This window comes from Oncorhynchus mykiss, chromosome 3, assembly GCF_013265735.2.
Source record: "Oncorhynchus mykiss isolate Arlee chromosome 3, USDA_OmykA_1.1, whole genome shotgun sequence".
NCBI classification, from domain to species: Eukaryota; Metazoa; Chordata; class Actinopteri; order Salmoniformes; family Salmonidae; genus Oncorhynchus; species Oncorhynchus mykiss.
Window position 1 is genome coordinate 8234877 of NC_048567.1, and position 20725 is coordinate 8255601.

The window sequence follows — 20725 nt, forward strand, 5'->3', positions numbered from 1 at the left end:
CAACTTGACACAACTGTGGAAAGCATTGGAGTCAACATGGGCCAGCATCCAAGTGAAATGCTTTGGACACCTTGTAGAGTCCATGCCCTGACGAATTGAGGCTGTTCTGAGGGCAAAAGGGAGTTCCTAATGTTCAGTATACTTTGTGTATATAGAGAGTTGGGCCATTGCAGTTGAACGTTCCGGGAGAATTTAAAGGCAATGCTCCCAAGTGTATGTAAACTTCTGACCCACTGGGAATGTGATGAAAGAAATAAAAGCTGAAAGAAATAAAAGCTGAAATAATTAATTCTCTCTACTATTATTCTGACATTTCACATTCTTCACATTCTCTCTAACTGACGTAAGACAGGGAATTTTTGTTAGGATTAAATGTTGGGAATTGTGAAAAACTGAGTTAAAATGTATTTGGCTAAGGTGTATGTAAACTTCCGACTTCAACTGTAGCTATTGCTAGGTGATAATTAACACTTCCAAATTGTGTTGTTTATTTCAGATAGATTTCAAAGCCAATGAAGACACACCAACACTGTACAGACTTGGATGCACATTATGCAGAATGGTAATCAATAAAAACCTATTTTAAATTCTCAGTTCTGTTTTGTTTGTTTACAGCGGGTCATTTCATAGGGAACTGGAGGAGGAGCTCTCCTATTGTTACATCATCAACGTTTAGACAATAAATACGCTAACATGGCAAATGTTCTGAAACCTGGCTGAACTGTTTGCTATACTGTACCAGTCAAAAGTTTGGACACACCTACTCATTCAAGGGTTTTTCTTTATTTTTACTATTTTCTACATTGTAGAATAATAGTGAAGACATCAAAACTATGAAATAACACATATGGAATCATGTAGTAATCACAAAAGTAACCACATATTTGAGATTCTTCGAAGTACCCACCCTTTGCCTTGATGACAGCTTTGCACACTCTTAGCATTCTCTCAACCAGCTTCATGAGGTAGTCACCTGGAATGCATTTCAATTAACAGGTGCGTTTTATTAAAAGTTAACGTGTGGAATTGATTTACTTCTTAATGTGTTTGAGCCAATCAGCTGTGTTGTGACAAGGTAGGGGTGTTATTCAGAAGATAGTCCTATTTGGTAAAAGACCAAGTCCATATTATAAAAAGAACAGCTCAAATAAGCAAAGAGAAATGACAGTCCATCATTACTTTAAGACATGAAGGTCAGTCAATCCTGAAAACTTCAAGAACTTTGAAAGTTTCTTCAAGTTCAGTCGCAAAAACCATCAAGCGCTGTGATGAAACTGGCTCTCATGAGGACCGCCACAGGAAAGGAAGACCCAGAGTTACCTCTGCTGCAGAGGATACGTTCATTAGAGTTACCTGGCTCTCATGAGGATCACCACAGGAAAGAAAGACCCAGAGTTACCTCTGCTGCAGAGGACCAGTTCATTAGAGATAACTGCACATTAGATTGCAGCCCAAATAAACGCTTCGCAGAGTTCAAGTAACAGACACATCTCAACATCAGCTGTTCAGAGGAGACTGCGTGAATCAGGCCTTCAAGGTCGAGTTGCTGCAAAGAAACCAGTACTAAAGGACACCAATAATAAGAAGAGACTTGCTTGGGCCAAGAAACATGAGCAATGGACATTAGACTGGTGGAAATCTGTCCTTTGGTCTGATGAGTCCAAATTTGACATTTTTGGTACCAACCGCTGTGTCTTTGTGAGACGCAGAGTAGGTGAACCGATGATCTCCGTATGTGTAGTTCCCACCTTGAAGCATGGAGGAGGAGGTGTGATGGTGCTTGCATGTGACAATGTCTGTGATTTATTTAGAATTCAAGGCACACTTAACTAGAACGGCTACCACAGCATTCTGCAGCGTTATGTCATCCCATCTGTTTAGCACTTAGTGGGACTATTATTTGTTTTTCAACAGGACAATGACCCAACACACCTCCAGGCTGTGTAAGGCCTATTTGACCAAGAAGGAGAGAGATGGAGTGCTGTATCAGATGACCTGGCCTCCACAATCACCTGACCTCAACCCAATTGAGACGGTTCTGGATGAGTTGGACCGCAGAGTGAAGGAAAAGCAGCAAACAAGTGCTCAGCATATGTGGGAACTCCTTCTAGACTGTTGGGAAAGCATTCCGGGTGAGGCTGGTTGAGAGATAGCCAAGAGTGTGCAAAGCTGTCATCAAGGCAAAGGGTGGCTACTATGAAGAATCTCAAATCTCAAATATATTTTGATTTGTTTAACACTTTTTTGGTTACTGCATGATTCATCATGACTGGTTGCATCACTGCCTGGTATGGCAACTGCTCAGCCTCCGACTACAAGGCGTTACAGAGGGTAGTGCATACGGCCCAGTACATGACTGGGGCCAAGCTTCCTGCCATCCAGGACCTATATACCAGGAGTTGTCAGAGGAAGTCCCTAAAAACTGTCAAAGACTCCAGCCACTCTAGTCATAGACTGTTCTCTCTGCTACCGCACGGCAAGTGGTACCAGAGCGCCAAGTCTAGGTCCAAAATGCTTCTTAACAGCTTCTACCCCCAAGCCATAAGACTCCTGAACAGCTAATCAAAGGGCTACCCAGACCCCTCTTTTACACTGCTGCTTCTCTCTGTTTATAGTCTATGCATAGTCACTTTAACTCTACCTACATGTACATATTACCTCAGTTACCTCGACTAACTGGTGCCCCCACACATTGACTCTGTACCGGTACCCCCTGTGTATAGCCTTGCTTGTTATTTTACTGCTGCTCTTTAATTATTTGTTCCTTTAATTTTCTATTTTCTATTTTTTACTTGTCTATTTTTTACATAACACTTATTTTCATTTGTTTTCTTAACTTCTTAAAGCATGGTTGGTTAAGGGCTTGTAAGTAAGCATTTCATTCTAAGGTCTAAAGGCTGTTGTATTCGGCACGTGACAAATAAATTGGATTCGATTTGATTCCATATGTGTTATTTCATAGTTTTGATGTATTCACTATTATTCTACAATGTAGAAAATAGTAAAAATTAAGAAAAACCCTTGAATGAGTAGGTGTGTCCAGACCTTTGACTGGTACTGTAAATACACTACTGTTCAAAGGCTTGGGGTCACTGAAAAATGGCCTTGTTATATAAAGAAAAGCACATGTTTTGTCCATTAAAATAACATCTAATTGATCAGAAATACAGTGTAAATAACTATTGTAGCTGGAAATGACTGATTTTTTTAATGGAATATCTACATAGGCGTACAGAGGTCCATTATCAGCAACCATCACTCAAATCAAATCAAATCAAATGTTATTGGTCACATACACATGGTTAGCAGATGTTAATGCGAGTGTAGCGAAATGCTTGTGCTTCTAGTTCTGACAATGCAGTAATAACCAACAAGTAATCTAGCTAACAATTCCAAAACTACTACCTTATAGACACAAGTGTAAGGGGATAAAGAATATGTACATAAGGATATATGAATGAGTGATGGTACAGAGCGGCATAGGCAAGATGCAGTAGATGGTATTGAGTACAGTATGTACATATGAGATGAGTATGTAAACAAAGTGGCATAGTTAAAGTGGCTAGTGATACATGTATTACATAAAGATGCAGTAGATGATATAGAGTACAGTATATACATATACATATGAGATGAATAATGTAGGGTATGTAAACATTATATTAGGTAGCATTGTTTAAAGTGGCTAGTGATATATTTTACATCATTTCCCATCAATTCCCATTATTAAAGTGGCTGGAGTTGAGTCAGTGTCAGTGTGTTGGCAGCAGCCACTCAGTGTTAGTGGTGGCTGTTTAACAGTCTGATGGCCTTGAGATAGAAGCTGTTTTTCAGTCTCTCGGTCCCAGCTTTGATGCACCTGTACTGACCTCGCCTTCTGGATGATAGCGGAGTGAACAGGCAGTGGCTCGGGTGGTTGTTGTCCTTGATGATCTTTATGGCCTTCCTGTGACATCGGGTGGTGTAGGTGTCCTGGAGGGCAGGTAGTTTGCCCCCGGTGATGCGTTGTGCAGACCTCACTACCCTCTGGAGAGCCTTACGGTGGTGGGCGGAGCAGTTGCCATACCAGGCGGTGATACAGCCCGACAGGATGCTCTCGATTGTGCATCTGTAGAAGTTTGTGAGTGCTTTAGGTGACAAGCCGAATTTCTTCAGCCTCCTGAGGTTGAAGAGGCGCTGCTGCGCCTTCTCCACGATGCTGTCTGTGTGGGTGGACCAATTCAGTTTGTCTGTGATGTGTACGCCGAGGAACTTAAAACTTACTACCCTCTCCACTACTGTTCCATCGATGTGGATAGGGGGGTGTTCCCTATGCTGTTTCCTGAAGTCCACAATCATCTCCTTAGTTTTGTTGACGTTGAGTGTGAGGTTATTTTCCTGACACCACACTCCGAGGGCCCTCACCTCCTCCCTGTAGGCCGTCTCGTCGTTGTTGGTAATCAAGCCTACCGCTGTTGTGTGCAAACTTGATGATTGAGTTGGAGGCGTGCGTGGCCACGCAGTCGTGGGTGAACAGGGAGTACAGGAGAGGGCTCAGAACGCACCCTTGTGGGGCCCCAGTGTTGAGGATCAGCGGGGTGGAAATGTTGTTGCCTACCCTCACCACCTGGGGGCGGCCCGTCAGGAAGTCCAGTACCCAGTTGCACAGGGCGGGGTCGAGACCTAGGGTCTCGAGCTTGATGACGAGCTTGGAGGGCACTATGGTGTTAAATGCCGAGCTGTAGTCGATGAACAGCATTCTCACATAGGTATTCCTCTTGTCCAGATGGGTTAGGGCAGTGTGCAGTGTGGTTGAGATTGCATCGTCTGTGGACCTATTTGGGCGGTAAGCAAATTTGAGTGGTTCTAGGGTGTCAGGTAGGGTGGAGGTGATATGGTCCTTGACTAGTCTCTCAAAGCACTTCATGATGACGGAAGTGAGTGCTACGGGGCGGTAGTCATTTAGCTCAGTTACCTTAGCTCTTTTGGGAACATGAACAATGGTGGCCCTCTTGAAGCATGTGGGAACAACAGACTGGGATAGGGATTGATTGAATATGTCCGTAAACACACCAGCCAGCTAGTCTGCGCATGCTCTGAGGGCGCGGCTGGGGATGCCGTCTGGGCCTGCAGCCTTGCGAGGGTTGACACGTTTAAATGTTTTCCTCACGTCGGCTGCAGTGAAGGAGAGTCCGCATGTTTTAGTTGCGGGCCGTGTCAGTGGCACTGTATTGTCCTCAAAGCGGGCAAAAAAGTTATTTAGTCTGCCTGGGAGCAAGACATCCTGGTCCGTGACGGGGCTGGTTTTCTTGTTGTAATCCGTGATTGACTGTAGACCCTGCCACATACCTCTTGTGTCTGAGCCGTTGAATTGCGATTCTACTTTGTCTCTATACTGACGCTTAGCTTGTTTGATTGCCTTGCGGAGGGAATAATTACACTGTTTGTATTCGGTCATGTTTCCGGTCACCTTGCCCTGATTAAAAGCAGTGGTTCGGGCTTTCAACGTGCCATTGGAACACTCCTGTGTTCCAATGGCACGTTGTGTTAGCTAATCCAAGTTTGTCCTTTTAAAAGGCTAATTGATCATTAGAAAACCCTTTTGCAATTGTGTTAGCACAGCTGAAAACTGTTGTCCTGATTAAAGAGGCAATAAAACTGGCATTCTTTAGACTAGTTGAGTATCTGGAGCATCAGCATTTGTGGGTTCGATTACAGGTTCAAAATGGCCAGAAACAAAACCCTTTCTTCTGAAACTTCTGAAACAACATTAACAATGTCTACACTGTATTTCTGATCTCTTTCTCTCTCTTTTTTTTAAATGTGCTTTTCTTTCAAAAACAAGGACATTTCTAAGTGACCCAAAAACTTTGGAATGGTAGTGTGTGTATTTATATATGGCTCTGGTATGAACCATCTTCACTGACCAGTAAAACAAAGTCAGATGCTGATCTGATGATGATGTCACTCTCATCTGCAGGCACTGGCACACAAGTGAGATCGACATCAGCATTCACACACACACTAACCCACCTGGTCTGAGGACGCGGTCCAGGCGGTCGGTGGTCTTGGGCGGGGGCCTGCGTGCCCCGCGCGGGGAGCGTGTGTTGGGGGAGGCAGCCGGGGAGTTGGGCTCTGGGGGGAGGTCTGGGGCAGGGTATCCTCTCTGGATTAACACCTCAGCAGCACACAGCAGACACACACTGTGCTGGCACGGCAGGATGATGGGCTGCTTCACCATCTCAGTACACACCGGGCAATGCAGCTCCCGCTCCATACTCTTCATGTTAGACTGGAGGACGAGAGAGGGAGGAAGGGGATAAGGGTTTGGAGATAGTAGAGAGACGGGGAGAGGAGTTAGAGGAGCAGGGAGGGGGGATAAGGGGTTGGAGATAGTAGAGAGACGGGGAGAGGAGTTAGAGGAGCAGGGAGGGGGGATAAGGGGTTGGAGATAGTAGAGAGACGGGGAGAGGAGTTAGAGGAGCAGGGAAGGGGGATAAGGGGTTGGAGATAGTAGAGAGACGGGGAGAGGAGTTAGAGGAGCAGGGAGGGGGGATAAGGGGTTGAAGATAGTAGAGAGATGGGGAGAGGAGTTAGAGGAGCAGGGAGGGGATAAGGGGTTGGAGATAGTAGAGAGATGGGGAGAGGAGTTAGAGGAGCAGGGAGGGGGGATAAGGGGTTGGAGATAGTGGAGAGGAGTTAGAGGAGCAGGGAGGGGGGATAAGGGGTTGGAGATAGTAGAGAGACGGGGAGAGGAGTTAGAGGAGCAGGGAGGGGGGATAAGGGGTTGGAGATAGTAGAGAGATGGGGAGAGGAGTTAGAGGAGCAGGGAGGGGGGATAAGGGGTTGGAGATAGTAGAGAGATGGGGAGAGGAGTTAGAGGAGCAGGGAGGGGGGATAAGGGGTTGGAGATAGTAGAGAGATGGGAAGAGGAGTTAGAGGAGCAGGGAGGGGGGATAAGGGGTTGGAGATAGTAGAGAGATGGGGAGAGGAGTTAGAGGAGCAGGGAGGGGGGATAAGGGGTTGGAGATAGTAGAGAGACGGGGAGAGGAGTTAGAGGAGCAGTGAAGCAAATAAAGAGTGAGTGAGCAGGGCAGAGGGTGTGATGGGAAAGGGGAGGAAGTGAAAACAGGAGTGAGAATGAGGCAGAGGAATAACTTAACTGCTCTAAATAGAGGAGAGAGAGAGAATGAGAGAGAGTGAGATAGAAACAGCATCTTACATTATTGAACCATTCCTGGTTTAGAATTTATTTTGGACACATGAAAGGAGAAAGCAGGTGTGTGTGTGTATAAATACCCAGGCCAGGGCTGACTAAGGCGCTACAGCCAGTCTCCTTAAATATGAGTCTAATCACTTCATTCCAGCTCTGTCTGGCCAACAGCATGATGTAAACCCAGTATAGAGGAGTAATAGATCCCTCTATCTATAGCTCTGTTGTAGGACTAGTTGCTTGATTCTAACCTTCCTCAGTTCAGTTAATACAAGCCACCATGATGGTGAGGAGATTCATTTTATGGGAACAATTAATTACATTAAATTGGATTTCAATGCACAAAATAGGTTATATTACCGGTCAAGTCCTAGCCGACTTCCCTAGGCCGGCTATGGAAATTCATGATGGGCCAAGGCTACTGGCTACCGGGAAAATAGCATTCACATCGATTAGGCTTCGATTAGAATGACTACACCTCTCTCTCTCCTCTATCAATATTTTTTATTTCCCTGGCTCGGCCAGAATAGTCGGTGTCGGTGGGTCCTCTCTGCGCCCAGGGGGGTTCTGCACCTATGATGCGCGAGAGCCAAGACCGCCGCCGCGTGCTGGCGCTCCCTGAATCCCGTTTCTATGGCGACAAACATCATCCGTTCCCTGCTCACGGTGTTGCGAGATTGCAAATCATATCATCGGGCCCATTGTTTTTTTGTCTGTGCATGCTGGGGTACACATTCGACCGATAGGCTTCAAACATATATATATTGGCTATCCATTTAATCCCCCTTTCACCTTTTACCTCATAGCTAGGTGTGTCAATAACCAGCCGATAGTGACCAGCCGCTGGCGTCAAGCCAAAGTGTTGGAGCCAAATGCCACCCATTTCTAATGTATAGCTCAGACTTATTAATGAATGTCTGGTTCAATTTTAGTCAATCTAATAACAAAAGCAGACCATTTCACATTGAAGAAAAATATAGCCTAAGAATTATGTATGATGGAAGATGAAATGTTGATGCCAAAACGGATGTGAAGGCCTCTATATCTTATATAGGCTGGCCTACGTGGCGTGCTGAAAACATAGTTTAACTAAAAACATTATGCAATATTAATAACATTATATATATATATAGCTTAGCTGAGGAATTTCTCTCTGAACGGCCAACTGAAATACAGGTAACCAAACCACATCTGTTTGCTATAATTCCTAGGTCTGGTGGCCTACAGAATAACAAAATAGGCTCCAGTCTCCATATCACATTTATGGTAAACAAATAGGTCTAATTAATCATCACCACACTTACGCTGATTTGGACGAGTGCGTCCATCATAGACGTAAACGCCTGTAGTTCTGCTTCAGCCATCCTTTAGGATAAAACGCGGTGTTGATGCGAATATAGACTGGTCTGTCAAATTCACAATCGTAGCCTAGGCCTAGTAATATACTCAAATATGTTGTCCTAGGGTGAATAAAGCAAATGTTAAAAGCTTGGTCAATCAACCATATGTAGCCTAGGTATAGGTTATCGCATATTAGTCTGACCGGATGTATATGGTCTGGAGTGCGCAGCGTTGATTTCTGTCCCTTTCCACTGGGCTCGCGCTGATAAGATGATGTTCAATAGTGGAGGATAGAGCATGCGTGGTGATTTCTGCTGAGTGAAACAGGTTCAAGTGCTCTCTCTCTCGCTCTATCTGTGTGTGTGTGTGTGTGCGTGTGCAGTGGCGGTTCTGGCTCCTATGGCTCCCTGGGCGACCCCCCCTCAGCGCCCCACCTTCTCCACCCCACCCAAAAAAGCACCATTCTGCACTAACTGTAATTTTTATTCTGACATTTGGAACAACACAAATAAATAAACATAACATTTAAAACTATAGAAATATAAAAATATATATTAACAAATAAGACTCATAAATAACAAAAATAAGTTACAAAGACAAATAGAAACAAATTTGGGTTGATTTGTCACTGGAGCATCAATACATTACCCATCCCCTAACACTGTCAACCAATAGTCAAGACTAAACCAATTCACCTTGGTGATGTGCAGACTGCTTGTATTTTATTCTTAACAATTTCGCACAAACAAGAAAAAAATGCAACGATATGTCTGTGAAACTATATATTATTCACTGTATTGTGAATGAATTGTGGTTTATTTGGTAGCATTTCGTAGTGTGACTTATTTTACTAATTGCATTTGTACTGTACAAAGCTAGAGGTGCGCTATTTGATAGATTCCCCCACTCCCCCTACCTCGGGCTTCCAGTGGGGAGACCTGAGGTCAACCTACCCCCCTCTCCCCATCTCATACTACTGAGTGTGAGGCCTTCCCAGGCAGTAGCCTGCCTAGCTCACAAACTACAATCAGGGCGCCTACTCCGACAAGGTTAATTGACCCACAGTGTGACATGATATCATTGACGTGACGTGCAAATGAGCGACAGAAAACTGATCGCGGAAATGCCACCATTCCAATTTTTTTTGTGCGGGCGCCCCGTGCCGCCCTTGGCAAGATGCCATGTCGCGTGTGTGTGTGTGCGTGCGCGCGTACGTGTGTGTGCGTGCATGCGTGCGTGCGTGTGTGTGTGTGTGTGTGTGTGTGTGTGTGTGTGTGTGTGTGTGTGTGTGTGTGTGTGTGTGTGTGTGTGTTTCTCACTGTGTAGGCCTATACACGTAATCATTCTGAATATTTTGGGCAGAATTGGTTTGAAATGTAATTGTCACAAAAATGAATGACATTATTTTACTGCCACTGCATGTCTGGTGAAAACAGAACACTGATATTGATGCATGCATTGCATATGACCATACCTACATGACAATTGTTTCACTTTAATAATGTTTACATACTGCTTTACTCGTCTCGTATACTGTACTCTATCCTACTGTATTTTAGTCAACGCCACTCCGACATTGCTCATCCTAATATTTATATATTTCTTAATTCCATTCTTTTACTTTTAGATTTGTGTTTATTGTTGTGAATTGTTAGAAACTACTGCACTGTTGGAGCTAGGAACACAAGCATTTCGCTACACCCGCAATAACATCTGCAAAATATGTCTATGTGACCAATACGTTTTGATTTTATTCTTGCCACTAGATGGCGACGTGAGATTATAAAACGCTACTAGAATGAATGACGCGTTCACGAAGAAGCGTTCCTCATCCTCAACTGGTCTGTTTCCGTCCTAAATCGTTAACGAAACCTTACGTTCTTGAATGCACCCCAGATTTAAGTTGTTGTAGCAACGAGCTAAGCCATGCCTGCAGCTGAAGCGTCTGTTGTTTCTAGTCCTAGACACAGTTGTTTCAATTACTGGTAAATGTATCATCAAATGTGGCTAGTTTTTGGCTCCAAATACTGACTAACGAGTTGAACAACGTCGTATGTCCTGTATTGGGTACATTAGCTAGCTAAGTTAGCACTATCAAGGTGAGTGTGCGGATAAATTAGCTTATACATTTGCTAATAGTAACGTTACTTAGTCTACACATTGTATATAAAGTGCTGTTCACATTAATTTGAGTAGTCTTAACGTTACCGTTAGTAGTCTAGCTAACATTTATAGCCTATATTGTATTGTATTGTAGCAGGCTCAAGTCAACACACGGATTTTGTTTCTATTGGCAATATTAACATTAACGTTACTTGTCAACGTTTGCCTATTCCGCCTCTTTATTCTAGGTACCATAGTACCCATAAAGGCACATCTTTGCTGGGGCAATGTCTGCAGTCAGCAGCCTGGTCCCGGCACGATTCCTGACTCTCACTGCTCACCTCGTCATCGTCATCACCATTTTCTGGTCACGGGTATGTTCTGAGTACTGGCAAGGTTCTGGACAAACCATATCCTCTGTCACATGTGTGTGACATGTCTCATGTCTGTATCTGGCATCTAGAAGACACCAGTTGTTGTTCACAACATCATCAACAGGCTCTTCTATAATATATTGTGTTTCAACCGTGCTTGGAATCTAGTGATACTGCGTAGATCTATCTCTGAAGTAATCATACTCATTGGCCCACAGGAGAACAATGTTGAAGCTTGCCTGCCTTTGGATTTCACACAGGACCAATATGACAAGGAGGACACCAAGTAAGCATCTTTCACCCAGGACAGGACTCCTAACCCTACACACACACACAGTCTATCCAAAAAAAAAAAAATATATATATATATATATACAGTGCCTTGCGAAAGTATTCGGCCCCCTTGAACTTTGCGACCTTTTGCCACATTTCAGGCTTCAAACATAAAGATATAAAACTGTATTTTTTTGTGAAGAATCAACAACAAGTGGGACACAATCATGAAGTGGAACGACATTTATTGGATATTTCAAACTTTTTTAACAAATCAAAAACTGAAAAATTGGGCGTGCAAAATTATTCAGCCCCTTTACTTTCAGTGCAGCAAACTCTCTCCAGAAGTTCAGTGAGGATCTCTGAATGATCCAATGTTGACCTAAATGACTAATGATGATAAATACAATCCACCTGTGTGTAATCAAGTCTCCGTATAAATGCACCTGCACTGTGATAGTCTCAGAGGTCCGTTAAAAGCGCAGAGAGCATCATGAAGAACAAGGAACACACCAGGCAGGTCCGAGATACTGTTGTGAAGAAGTTTAAAGCCGGATTTGGATACAAAAAGATTTCCCAAGCTTTAAACATCCCAAGGAGCACTGTGCAAGCGATAATATTGAAATGGAAGGAGTATCAGACCACTGCAAATCTACCAAGACCTGTCCGTCCCTCTAAACTTTCAGCTCATACAAGGAGAAGACTGATCAGAGATGCAGCCAAGAGGCCCATGATCACTCTGGATGAACTGCAGAGATCTACAGCTGAGGTGGGAGACTCTGTCCATAGGACAACAATCAGTCGTAATTGCACAAATCTGGCCTTTATGGAAGAGTGGCAAGAAGAAAGCCATTTCTTAAAGATATCCATAAAAAGTGTTGTTTAAAGTTTGCCACAAGCCACCTGGGAGACACACCAAACATGTGGAAGAAGGTGCTCTGGTCAGATGAAACCAAAATTGAACTTTTTGGCAACAATGCAAAACGTTATGTTTGGCGTAAAAGCAACACAGCTGAACACACCATCCCCACTGTCAAACATGGTGGTGGCAGCATCATGGTTTGGGCCTGCTTTTCTTCAGCAGGGACAGGGAAGATGGTTAAAATTGATGGGAAGATGGATGGAGCCAAATACAGGACCATTCTGGAAGAAAACCTGATGGAGTCTGCAAAAGACCTGAGACTGGGACGGAGATTTATCTTCCAACAAGAAAATGATCCAAAACATAAAGCAAAATCTACAATGGAATGGTTCAAAAATAAACATATCCAGGTGTTAGAATGGCCAAGTCAAAGTCCAGACCTGAATCCAATCGAGAATCTATGGAAAGAACTGAAAACTGCTGTTCACAAATGCTCTCCATCCAACCTCACTGAGCTTGAGCTGTTTTGCAAGGAGGAATGGGAAAACATTTCAGTCTCTCGATGTGCAAAACTGATAGAGACATACCCCAAGCGACTTACAGCTGTAATCGCAGCAAAAGGTGGCGCTACAAAGTATTAACTTAAGGGGGCTGAATAATTTTGCACGCCCAATTTTTCAGTTTTTGATTTGTTAAAAAAGTTTGAAATATCCAATAAATGTCATTCCACTTGATGATTGTGTCCCACTTGTTGATTCTTCACAAAAAAATACAGTTTTATATCTTTATGTTTGAAGCCTGAAATGTGGCAAAAGGTCGCAAAGTTCAAGGGGGCCGAATACTTTCGCAAGGCACTGTATATATATATATATATATATATATATATATATATATATATATATATATCTCTTTCTCTCCTCTCTATCTTTCTGTCACTCTCTTCTAGGTTGGTGGTAGCGTTGTCAGTCACCATGGGTCTGTTTGCTATAGAGCTGGCTGGCTTCTTCTCTGGTGTGTCTATGTTCAACTGCACCCAGGGCCTCCTCTGTATCCTTTACATGTTCTCAAAACTCTTCCACAAAACCCTGTACATATTCAAAGTACACATAATGCATAGTACAGCAGTGGTCACCAGTCCTAGTCCTGGAGAACTACAGTTTGCTTTCGTTCTTGCACAGTACTAATTTTGTGTTGCCAGTCACATCAACAAGGAGGCTACTCAAGGTCTTGATGTTTTGTTGAGTAGCTGAGTGTTGGTGCTGGGCAAGAATGAAAGCCTGCACAGTGTGACTCTCTAGGAATAGTGAAGAACATGGAAGGGAATTGATAGATGTAAGCAATATGCAGGAAGTTATACTCTTCTTTCAGATCAGCAAGGGGACGTTAATATGGATATAAGGTTGAGGAAGTCATCTTTTTATTGGTTTGGTTAAGATTCCCTGACTCAGGACTCCCTCCCCATACACCATCCATCTCTCCATCCACACACTAGCGACTGCAGCCCATGCCAGTGCCTCTGTGGCTTTGCTGTTCTTTCTGTTTGAACAATGGGCATGTGAAATATACTGGTGGATCCTTGCTTTCTGCAGGTTAGTGTGTGTGTGTGTGTGTGTGTGCTTCTCCTCAGAAGTTTTGTTTCCCTGACTGACGTCTCCTCCAGCGTTGGCTGTCCACTGCAGCGCGTCCGTCTCCCTGTCTTTCTTTGTCTTCCAGAGATGGGAGTGTTGGACATACTGGGTTATTTTTGCCTTCTGCAGGTTTGTGTGTGTGACAGACTGACAGACAGACATCGTGTGTGTGTGTGTCCTGGAGTTATTTGGGTCATTTTTGCCTCGTGCAGGTTGATGCTTTGCTTATAATGCTGCCATCCTCTCTATCTCCCGTAGTGTTCTCCCTGCATTTGTGGAGATCCTACTCTTCATCGCAGTGTTCGGACTGAAGAAGAAGCCACTATAACCGAGAGCAGTGTTTCACATCAATGTTCATCCTTCCCAGGACTTGTACACAGCTGTCCAAGTGACACATTGTGACTGTTCAATAGTGTCAAGGAGACAGAGTTGATGTTAGTGATGCTGGATGGTGATCGTAGTGATAAAGACAACAGAGCTGGTTAAGATGTGGGTGGTCTAAGCTGCAGCATCCGATACGGTGACAGCATAGGTTCGAATCTGGCCTTCTGACTTTTGACACAGCCTTTATCTATCCATCAATAGTCCGATTATTTTAATTTTAAGCTGTGGTCTGTGTTTCAGGATTGTGGACGTTGTAGATGGAAACAGAGCTACTGTATGTACCAAGGCAGAGAGGACGATTTCTAAAAACTCCAGCGTATTGATCCTAATTGCTACGCTGAATGTATAGACACAAGTAACCATCTTTCTCTTCACCATGCTAAATGGTCCTGTTAATAGGATTTTAGTACCACCTTTCTAAAACGTTTACCTAAAAAATATATGTTTTATCAAGCTGAAGCTATCCCAGTTTGTTTTTCATTTCATTGTAGAGTCACTTGTAAACCATTTCTTTTTTTTTTTTATATGCTTTTTAAATGAATCTAAAATGTGGTGATATAGGGGTGTAGCTACCATCAGATATGTCCAAAAAAATTACTATTAAAAGTATTTTACCTGTGTAATCTAGTATTTATTTCATAAACACCCCTTGAAAAATGTGTGCAGTGGGTGTGTCAGTCTTGACGCACGTTTTGCGTTGCTAGAATCTGATTGGCACTTCACGTTCGACTCCTACGTGTGCAACCTCTCATAGGTTCCGGGTAGCAAAAACGAAGTTTGTTCCTGGAGCTGCCTGTGTTTTGAAAGGATATCGAAAACGCATGATCTTCTGTGTCAAAAACGTAATTATTGATTAAATATCAAAACATGGGTAAGTTCTGCAAGGCTAACGTTACTGTTTAATTTTGATCTATGTTTGTGCGTTGAAAATAAGTATTGAGGGATAGAAAACGTAAAGGTATCTAGCTAACGATAGCTAGTTGTGTAACGGTAGACTTGCCATTCATTGCTAACTTTGTTAGTTACGTAGCTATTTTGTGCAGAATACACTTGCCAACAATGTATATTTCTTCAGTTTAACGGTAGGTAGGCTGTGTTGTCAAAATGTATGATAAAGTGTTCTTGTAGCTACCTAGTTAGGTATTTTCATTATTCGAGAGAGGGTGTTTCCACACGGAATCTTTCAAGAGTGTACACTGACGTGGCGTAAAGATTGCTGTTAGGATACAGTGAAATAGGCTAGTTATTTTATGTTTCTGTCACTCAAAGATGAAATATAAACCCAATTGTTGATATTATTATGTTAGAATAATTCAGTCCAGCTGCAGTCCCTTAGATGATTGTTCTACTACTGTCACAAACTATGTGTAATCTGCCTCTCCCCTCCCTCCAGCGGTGAACACAGGCACATCCCTGGTTCTGTCCAGTCTGTTCTCTGTGTTGGTGTTTGCTGGGATGCAGATGTTCAGCAGGCAGCTGGGCTCTACAGAGTTGCTCACCATCCTGGGAGGCTTCTTGGGCTCTGTCCTCTTCATCTGCTCCCTCACAGTATCCTCCTTGCACCAAAACACACCACAACATAGCAGCACTGCAGGCTTAGGGTTGTAAACTTGTTAGAGTAAGCTTATTGTAAAGCGAGACAGCTAAAATCTTTTGTTTATGTTCTGTGCTCCCTTGAGTTCCCAAGTGATGGAAGCAGACAGTCATTTGGTTGGTTCTATAGTCCACATGCAGTACTGTCATGGTGGCAGGGTTTATTCATATTTTTATTTCACCTTTATTTAACCAGGTAGGCTAGTTGAGAACAAGTTCTCATTTACAAGTGAGACCTGGCCAAGATAAAGCAAAGCAGTTTGACACATACAACAACACAGAGTTACACATGGAATAAACAAACATACAGTCTAATACAGTGGACAAAATGTCTATACAGTGTGTGCAAATGAGGTAAGATAAGGAAGGTAAGTCAATAAATAGGCCATGGTGGTGAGCTAATTACAATATACCAATTAAACACTGGAGTGATTAATGTGCAAGTAGAGATACTGGGGTGCAAAGGAGCAAGATAAATAAATACAGTAAGGGGATAAATAAATACAGTAAGGATCACTGAATGTCTAAAGGTCTAATAAAACCACCACATTAGGTGTTTATTTTATTTCACCTTTATTTAACCAGGTAGGCTAGTTGAGAACAAGTTCTCATTTACAACTGCGACCTGGCCAAGATAAAGCATAGCAGTGTGAGCAGACAACACAGAGTTACACATGGAGTAAACAGTAAACAAGTCAATTACACAGTAGAAAAAAAGTCTATTTACATTGTGTGCAAAGGGCATGAGGAGGTAGGCGAATAGTTACAATTTTGCAGATTAACACTGGAGTGATAAATGATCAGATGGTCATGTACAGGTAGAGATATTGGTGTGCAAAAGAGCAGAAAAGTAAATAAATAAAAACAGTATGGGGATGAGGTAGGTAAATTGAGTGGGCTATTTACCGATGGACTATGTACAGCTGCAGCGATCAGTTAGCTGCTCAGATAGCAGATGTTTAAAGTTGGTGAGAGAGATAAGTCTCCAACTTCAACGATTTTTGCAATTCGTTCCAGTCACAGGCAGCAGAGAACTGGAAGGAAAGGCGGCCAAATGAGGTGTTTGCTTTAGGGATGATCAGTGAGATACACCTGCTGGAGTGCGTGCTACGAGTGGGTGTTGCCATCGTGAATTCAGATAAGGCGGAACTTTACCTAGCATGGACTTGTAGATGACCTGGAGCCAGTGGATCTGGCGACGAATATGTAGCGAGGGCCAGCCGATTAGAGCATACAGGTCGCAGTGGTGGGTGGTATAAGGTGCTTTAGTAACAAAGCGGATGGCACTGTGATAAACTGCATCCAGTTTGCTGAGTAGAGTATTGGAAGCCATTTCAATTGTCTCTTCTCTCCCACTATGTGTTTCCCTCCTTAACCCTTTCTCCAACCAGGCCTTCAGTAACCTGGAAAACCTCATCTTCGGCAAGGGATTCCAGGTCAAGATCTTCCCAGAGAGTAAGTCTGTCTTCACAACTACAGAGTGATGCACATAATCTATTTCCTGTGTTTCACACACATTCACTGAGCCTCTTGTCATGAGTATGGGTGCATCTGAATAGTGTAGCGGTTCAGCACCCACTCGGTCCTGTTTTAACGGGTGTTCATTTCTCTCCTGTCCACCAGTCCTGGTGTGCCTGTGCCTCTCTCTGTTTGCCTCTGGGCTGGTGCACCGTGTGTGTGTCACCACATGGTAAGTACAAACTCCCAGACTACTGACAAACCTAGGCACACCACACACAGAAACTCTCTTAACAACTGAACTCAGTGATGACATGAAGGACTTATGGAATAGCAGAGAGCCTATCCAACTGACAATCTCTTAGAAAAAAATAGAAACTATTGGAACCAAGATTAAAAAATAACTGATATTGGCACAAGATGGAAGTAATGTTGGATCATAACTAACGACATTACAGTTAACAAAAATGTATGCTTAATCCAGTATAAATTCATGTATTAAATGTATTATACAAGAGACAAAATTCACAAATTCTACAGGACAACAGCAGAGATGTCTAAAGTGTAAAACTACTAATGACTCAATAATTCATGACCTTCTGGAAATGTTATAAAATCCAAAAGTTATGGGTGGAGTTGGAAAGATGGCTCAGAAGTATTACAATGTAAATTAGCTTTTAATGAGTCTGTCTGCGTATTTAAAGACATGACATATGAGGGTGCAGTGAGATACCCGATGGGTAGGACAACACTTTTCTCATCAATCATCTTTAAAAAAAAAAACATATACAACTGGAAATCAACCAATCATCTGTCGTTCACGCGATGGAAGGGTCAAATGCTTTACATCTAAAAATGGAAAGTGAGCAGGTGATGGAGAGAAACAAATGTGTGCTGTTTGAGGTCATGTGGCAGAAAGTGATGCGGGCCCTGGAGATAAGGGGGTGAGGGCTGGTGTGTCTGGGCAGGACTGATGTAGTTGATGTTTGTATGATGTCGTCGTTTGCTTGTGTTTTTGTATTGTTGATCAAATAAAATCTTTAGGAAAAAAGGAATAGTAGTGATTATGATAACAGTACTACTATTATCAATGAACTTGGGGTGAAGTTTAAGTTTTTTTTCTCAAACCATATCGTGCTGTGCTGACTGTTTCATTTTGTTCTCTCTCCAGTCTGATATTCTCTCTGTTCGCCCTCTACTACATCAACAAAGTGTCTGCTGCTCTGTACCAGGCAGCCGTTCCCACGGTAATGCCAGCCAAGGCTGCCAGCAAGGGCAAGAAAAAGAACTAAGTCACTAATACCGTCATCCAATCAGCATCCACTACAACGGCTAACCAGGCAAGGGAGAAATGGTGTAGGTTAGCCAATGACAGTGTACCCCAGTTTCCTTTTTGTAGGTCGAGCCAACCAGCATTCTTAGATATTTTCCTTGACTTCTTAACTCTATGATCACTGATCTCCAAGGACTGGACACCTCTCAGCAGTATAGATAACCTGAGACCAACCCAGCCCATCCATACACTGTTCTCAGCAGTATAGATAACCTGAGACCAACCCAGCCCATCCATACACTGTTCTCAGCAGTATAGATAACCTGAGACCAACCCAGCCCATCCATACACTGTTCTCAGCAGTATAGATAACCTGAGACCAACCCAGCCCATCCATACACTGTTCTCAGCAGTATAGATAACCTGAGACTAACCCAGCCCATCCATACACTGTTCTCAGCAGTATAGATAACCTGAGACCAACCCAGCCCATCCATACACTGTTCTCAGCAGTATAGATAACCTGAGACCTACCCAGCCCATCCATACACTGTTCTCAGCAGTATAGGAAACCTGAGACCTACCCAGCCCATCCATACACTGTTCTCAGCAGTCATGAGGCCTGGGGTGGAGGAAAGGAAGCAGTTTGGGATCTAGCCTGAATCATGTCTCTACATTCCCTACATCATCCCCATGTACTCAGCACATGCTTGTCTACAGATCCATATTTTTGATTGATGTCCTTTTTGTTTTGGTATAAAAACTTTGTTGTTAATGAATTTGTAATTAAAACCCATTGAAAATAGTGTCTGTCTCTAGATTTTTCTTGGTTTAAGCTACTTGAAACAGACAAGTCAAGGTAAGCACTGTCGCTTCAGTGCTGCTATGGGCAAAGTTCCCCTCATAGCTCCAGGTACACACACATCTGACATCCCTTTTACAGAGCAGCCATGTACTAAGATGCTTTAACTCAAAGTTGTAGCACACCAGTGTACACAATGGATTTTTGATGAAAGGAATATTATTTGAAAGTACAAACAACTTAATTTTTGGAAATGGGTCTGATGAAGATCTGATGGTCAATGTGGAATGTAGGCCAAAAAATCATAAGCGTCCAAATAATTGTTACATTATGAACTCTGACCGAACTGTCTACTCCTAACAAGATTTACCCAAATATAAATGTATCCGTCAAAAGTTTGGACACACCTAATTCAAGGCGTTTTCTTTATTTTTGCTATTTTCTACATTGTAGAATAATAGTGAAGACATCAAAACTATGAAATAACACATGGAATCATGTAGTAACCAAAAAAGTGTTAAACAAATCAAAATATGAAAAAATTGATAATTCAAAGTAGCCACCCTTTGGCTTGATGACAGCTTTGGTTACTACATGACTCCATGTGTTATTTCATGGTTTCGGTGTCTACACTATTATTCTACAATGTGGAAAATAGTACAAATAAAAACCCTGGAATGAGTACGTGTCCAGACTTTAGACTGGTACTGTATATCCCAGAAAACCAAGCCTACTCTGAAATGTGAACTTCCACCAGAAAGGACACACTGTGCTCATAGAGTAGGCTACGTACATGTATTACAGTGTCTCTTAAAATATTCCCAGCGTATTTCTAGAATCCGCAAACAGCTGGACAACATTTTTAAGGCTTTTAGAAAAAAAAAAAAAAAAAAAAGGAAATGAAACCTTTAATCCCCTTCCTTTCCAGACATAGTTTATCAGTTTTAGGTTTACTCATGGGCTGAATCCTACCTCCCTGCTGAGTGGCAATGTAATGCCTAACCTGTAGGAACTTGAAGAAATGAGTTGGAGGTAACTGCCAGTTGTTGAAAGGATAGTAGTTCACCTTCTCTATAGAGATTACCAAATGTTTTAATTCCTTTGTTGAACCAAGAAAATGTAAAACCATCTCTCAGGGCTTTGGGCAAATGGGGTTATTATAGAAAGGTGTTTGTTCATATATAGATATAAGCCCTTCTGTTTGTTTACAGACTTCAATCCATAGATTTAAAGTGTTTTTTATGAAAGGGTTGTTTATGAGACCTAGCAAAGCTTTAGGTTGGCTAATATAAGGTATAGATGCCAATGTAGCAGGGGTCAGACACTCCTCTGTCTCCAAGAGGGTGAACTTGTTGATATATTTTGCCATACCCACACAGCCCTTAACTGAGATGCCCAGTAATACAACTGGAAGTCAGGTAGACTAAGTCCTCCTCCTGAGT

At 42.7% G+C, this 20725-nt stretch overlaps 3 protein-coding genes across 4 annotated transcripts in view; 2 read left to right on the plus strand and 1 right to left on the minus strand.

Annotated features, from left to right (window-relative positions):
- Positions 1 to 8867, minus strand: part of LOC110520794 (tripartite motif-containing protein 46-like) — a 29152-nt gene extending 20285 nt beyond the window's left edge. Inside the window, exons 1-2 of the mRNA XM_036967678.1 lie at positions 8497 to 8867; positions 6013 to 6271 (exon numbers count right to left, since the gene is read on the minus strand). Coding sequence (XP_036823573.1) covers positions 6013 to 6271; positions 8497 to 8556 — 319 coding nt within the window. The 5' untranslated portion in view covers positions 8557 to 8867. The remainder of the gene's footprint in view (positions 1 to 6012; positions 6272 to 8496) is intronic.
- Positions 8868 to 10351: 1484 nt separating this feature from the next.
- LOC110520877 (transmembrane protein 107) lies at positions 10352 to 14777 on the plus strand. Of its 2 annotated transcripts, none has more exons than XM_021598322.2 (6): positions 10352 to 10632; positions 10885 to 11010; positions 11229 to 11296; positions 13092 to 13192; positions 13638 to 13734; positions 14032 to 14777. In XM_021598322.2, the coding sequence occupies exons 2-6, from the start codon at positions 10924 to 10926 to the stop codon at positions 14099 to 14101; spliced, it is 423 nt and encodes a 140-aa protein (XP_021453997.2). In that variant the 5' UTR covers positions 10352 to 10632; positions 10885 to 10923; the 3' UTR covers positions 14102 to 14777. The 2 variants fall into 2 exon arrangements, with proteins under 2 accessions (XP_021453997.2, XP_021453996.2); XM_021598321.2 differs by lacking the exon at positions 13638 to 13734 and adding an exon at positions 13806 to 13902.
- Positions 14778 to 14876: 99 nt separating this feature from the next.
- Positions 14877 to 19287, plus strand: krtcap2 (keratinocyte associated protein 2). The gene is made up of 5 exons (XM_021598324.2): positions 14877 to 15028; positions 15551 to 15705; positions 17142 to 17205; positions 17374 to 17440; positions 18380 to 19287. The coding sequence occupies exons 1-5, from the start codon at positions 15025 to 15027 to the stop codon at positions 18498 to 18500; spliced, it is 411 nt and encodes a 136-aa protein (XP_021453999.1). The 5' UTR covers positions 14877 to 15024; the 3' UTR covers positions 18501 to 19287.
- The last annotated feature ends 1438 nt before the right edge of the window (positions 19288 to 20725 follow it).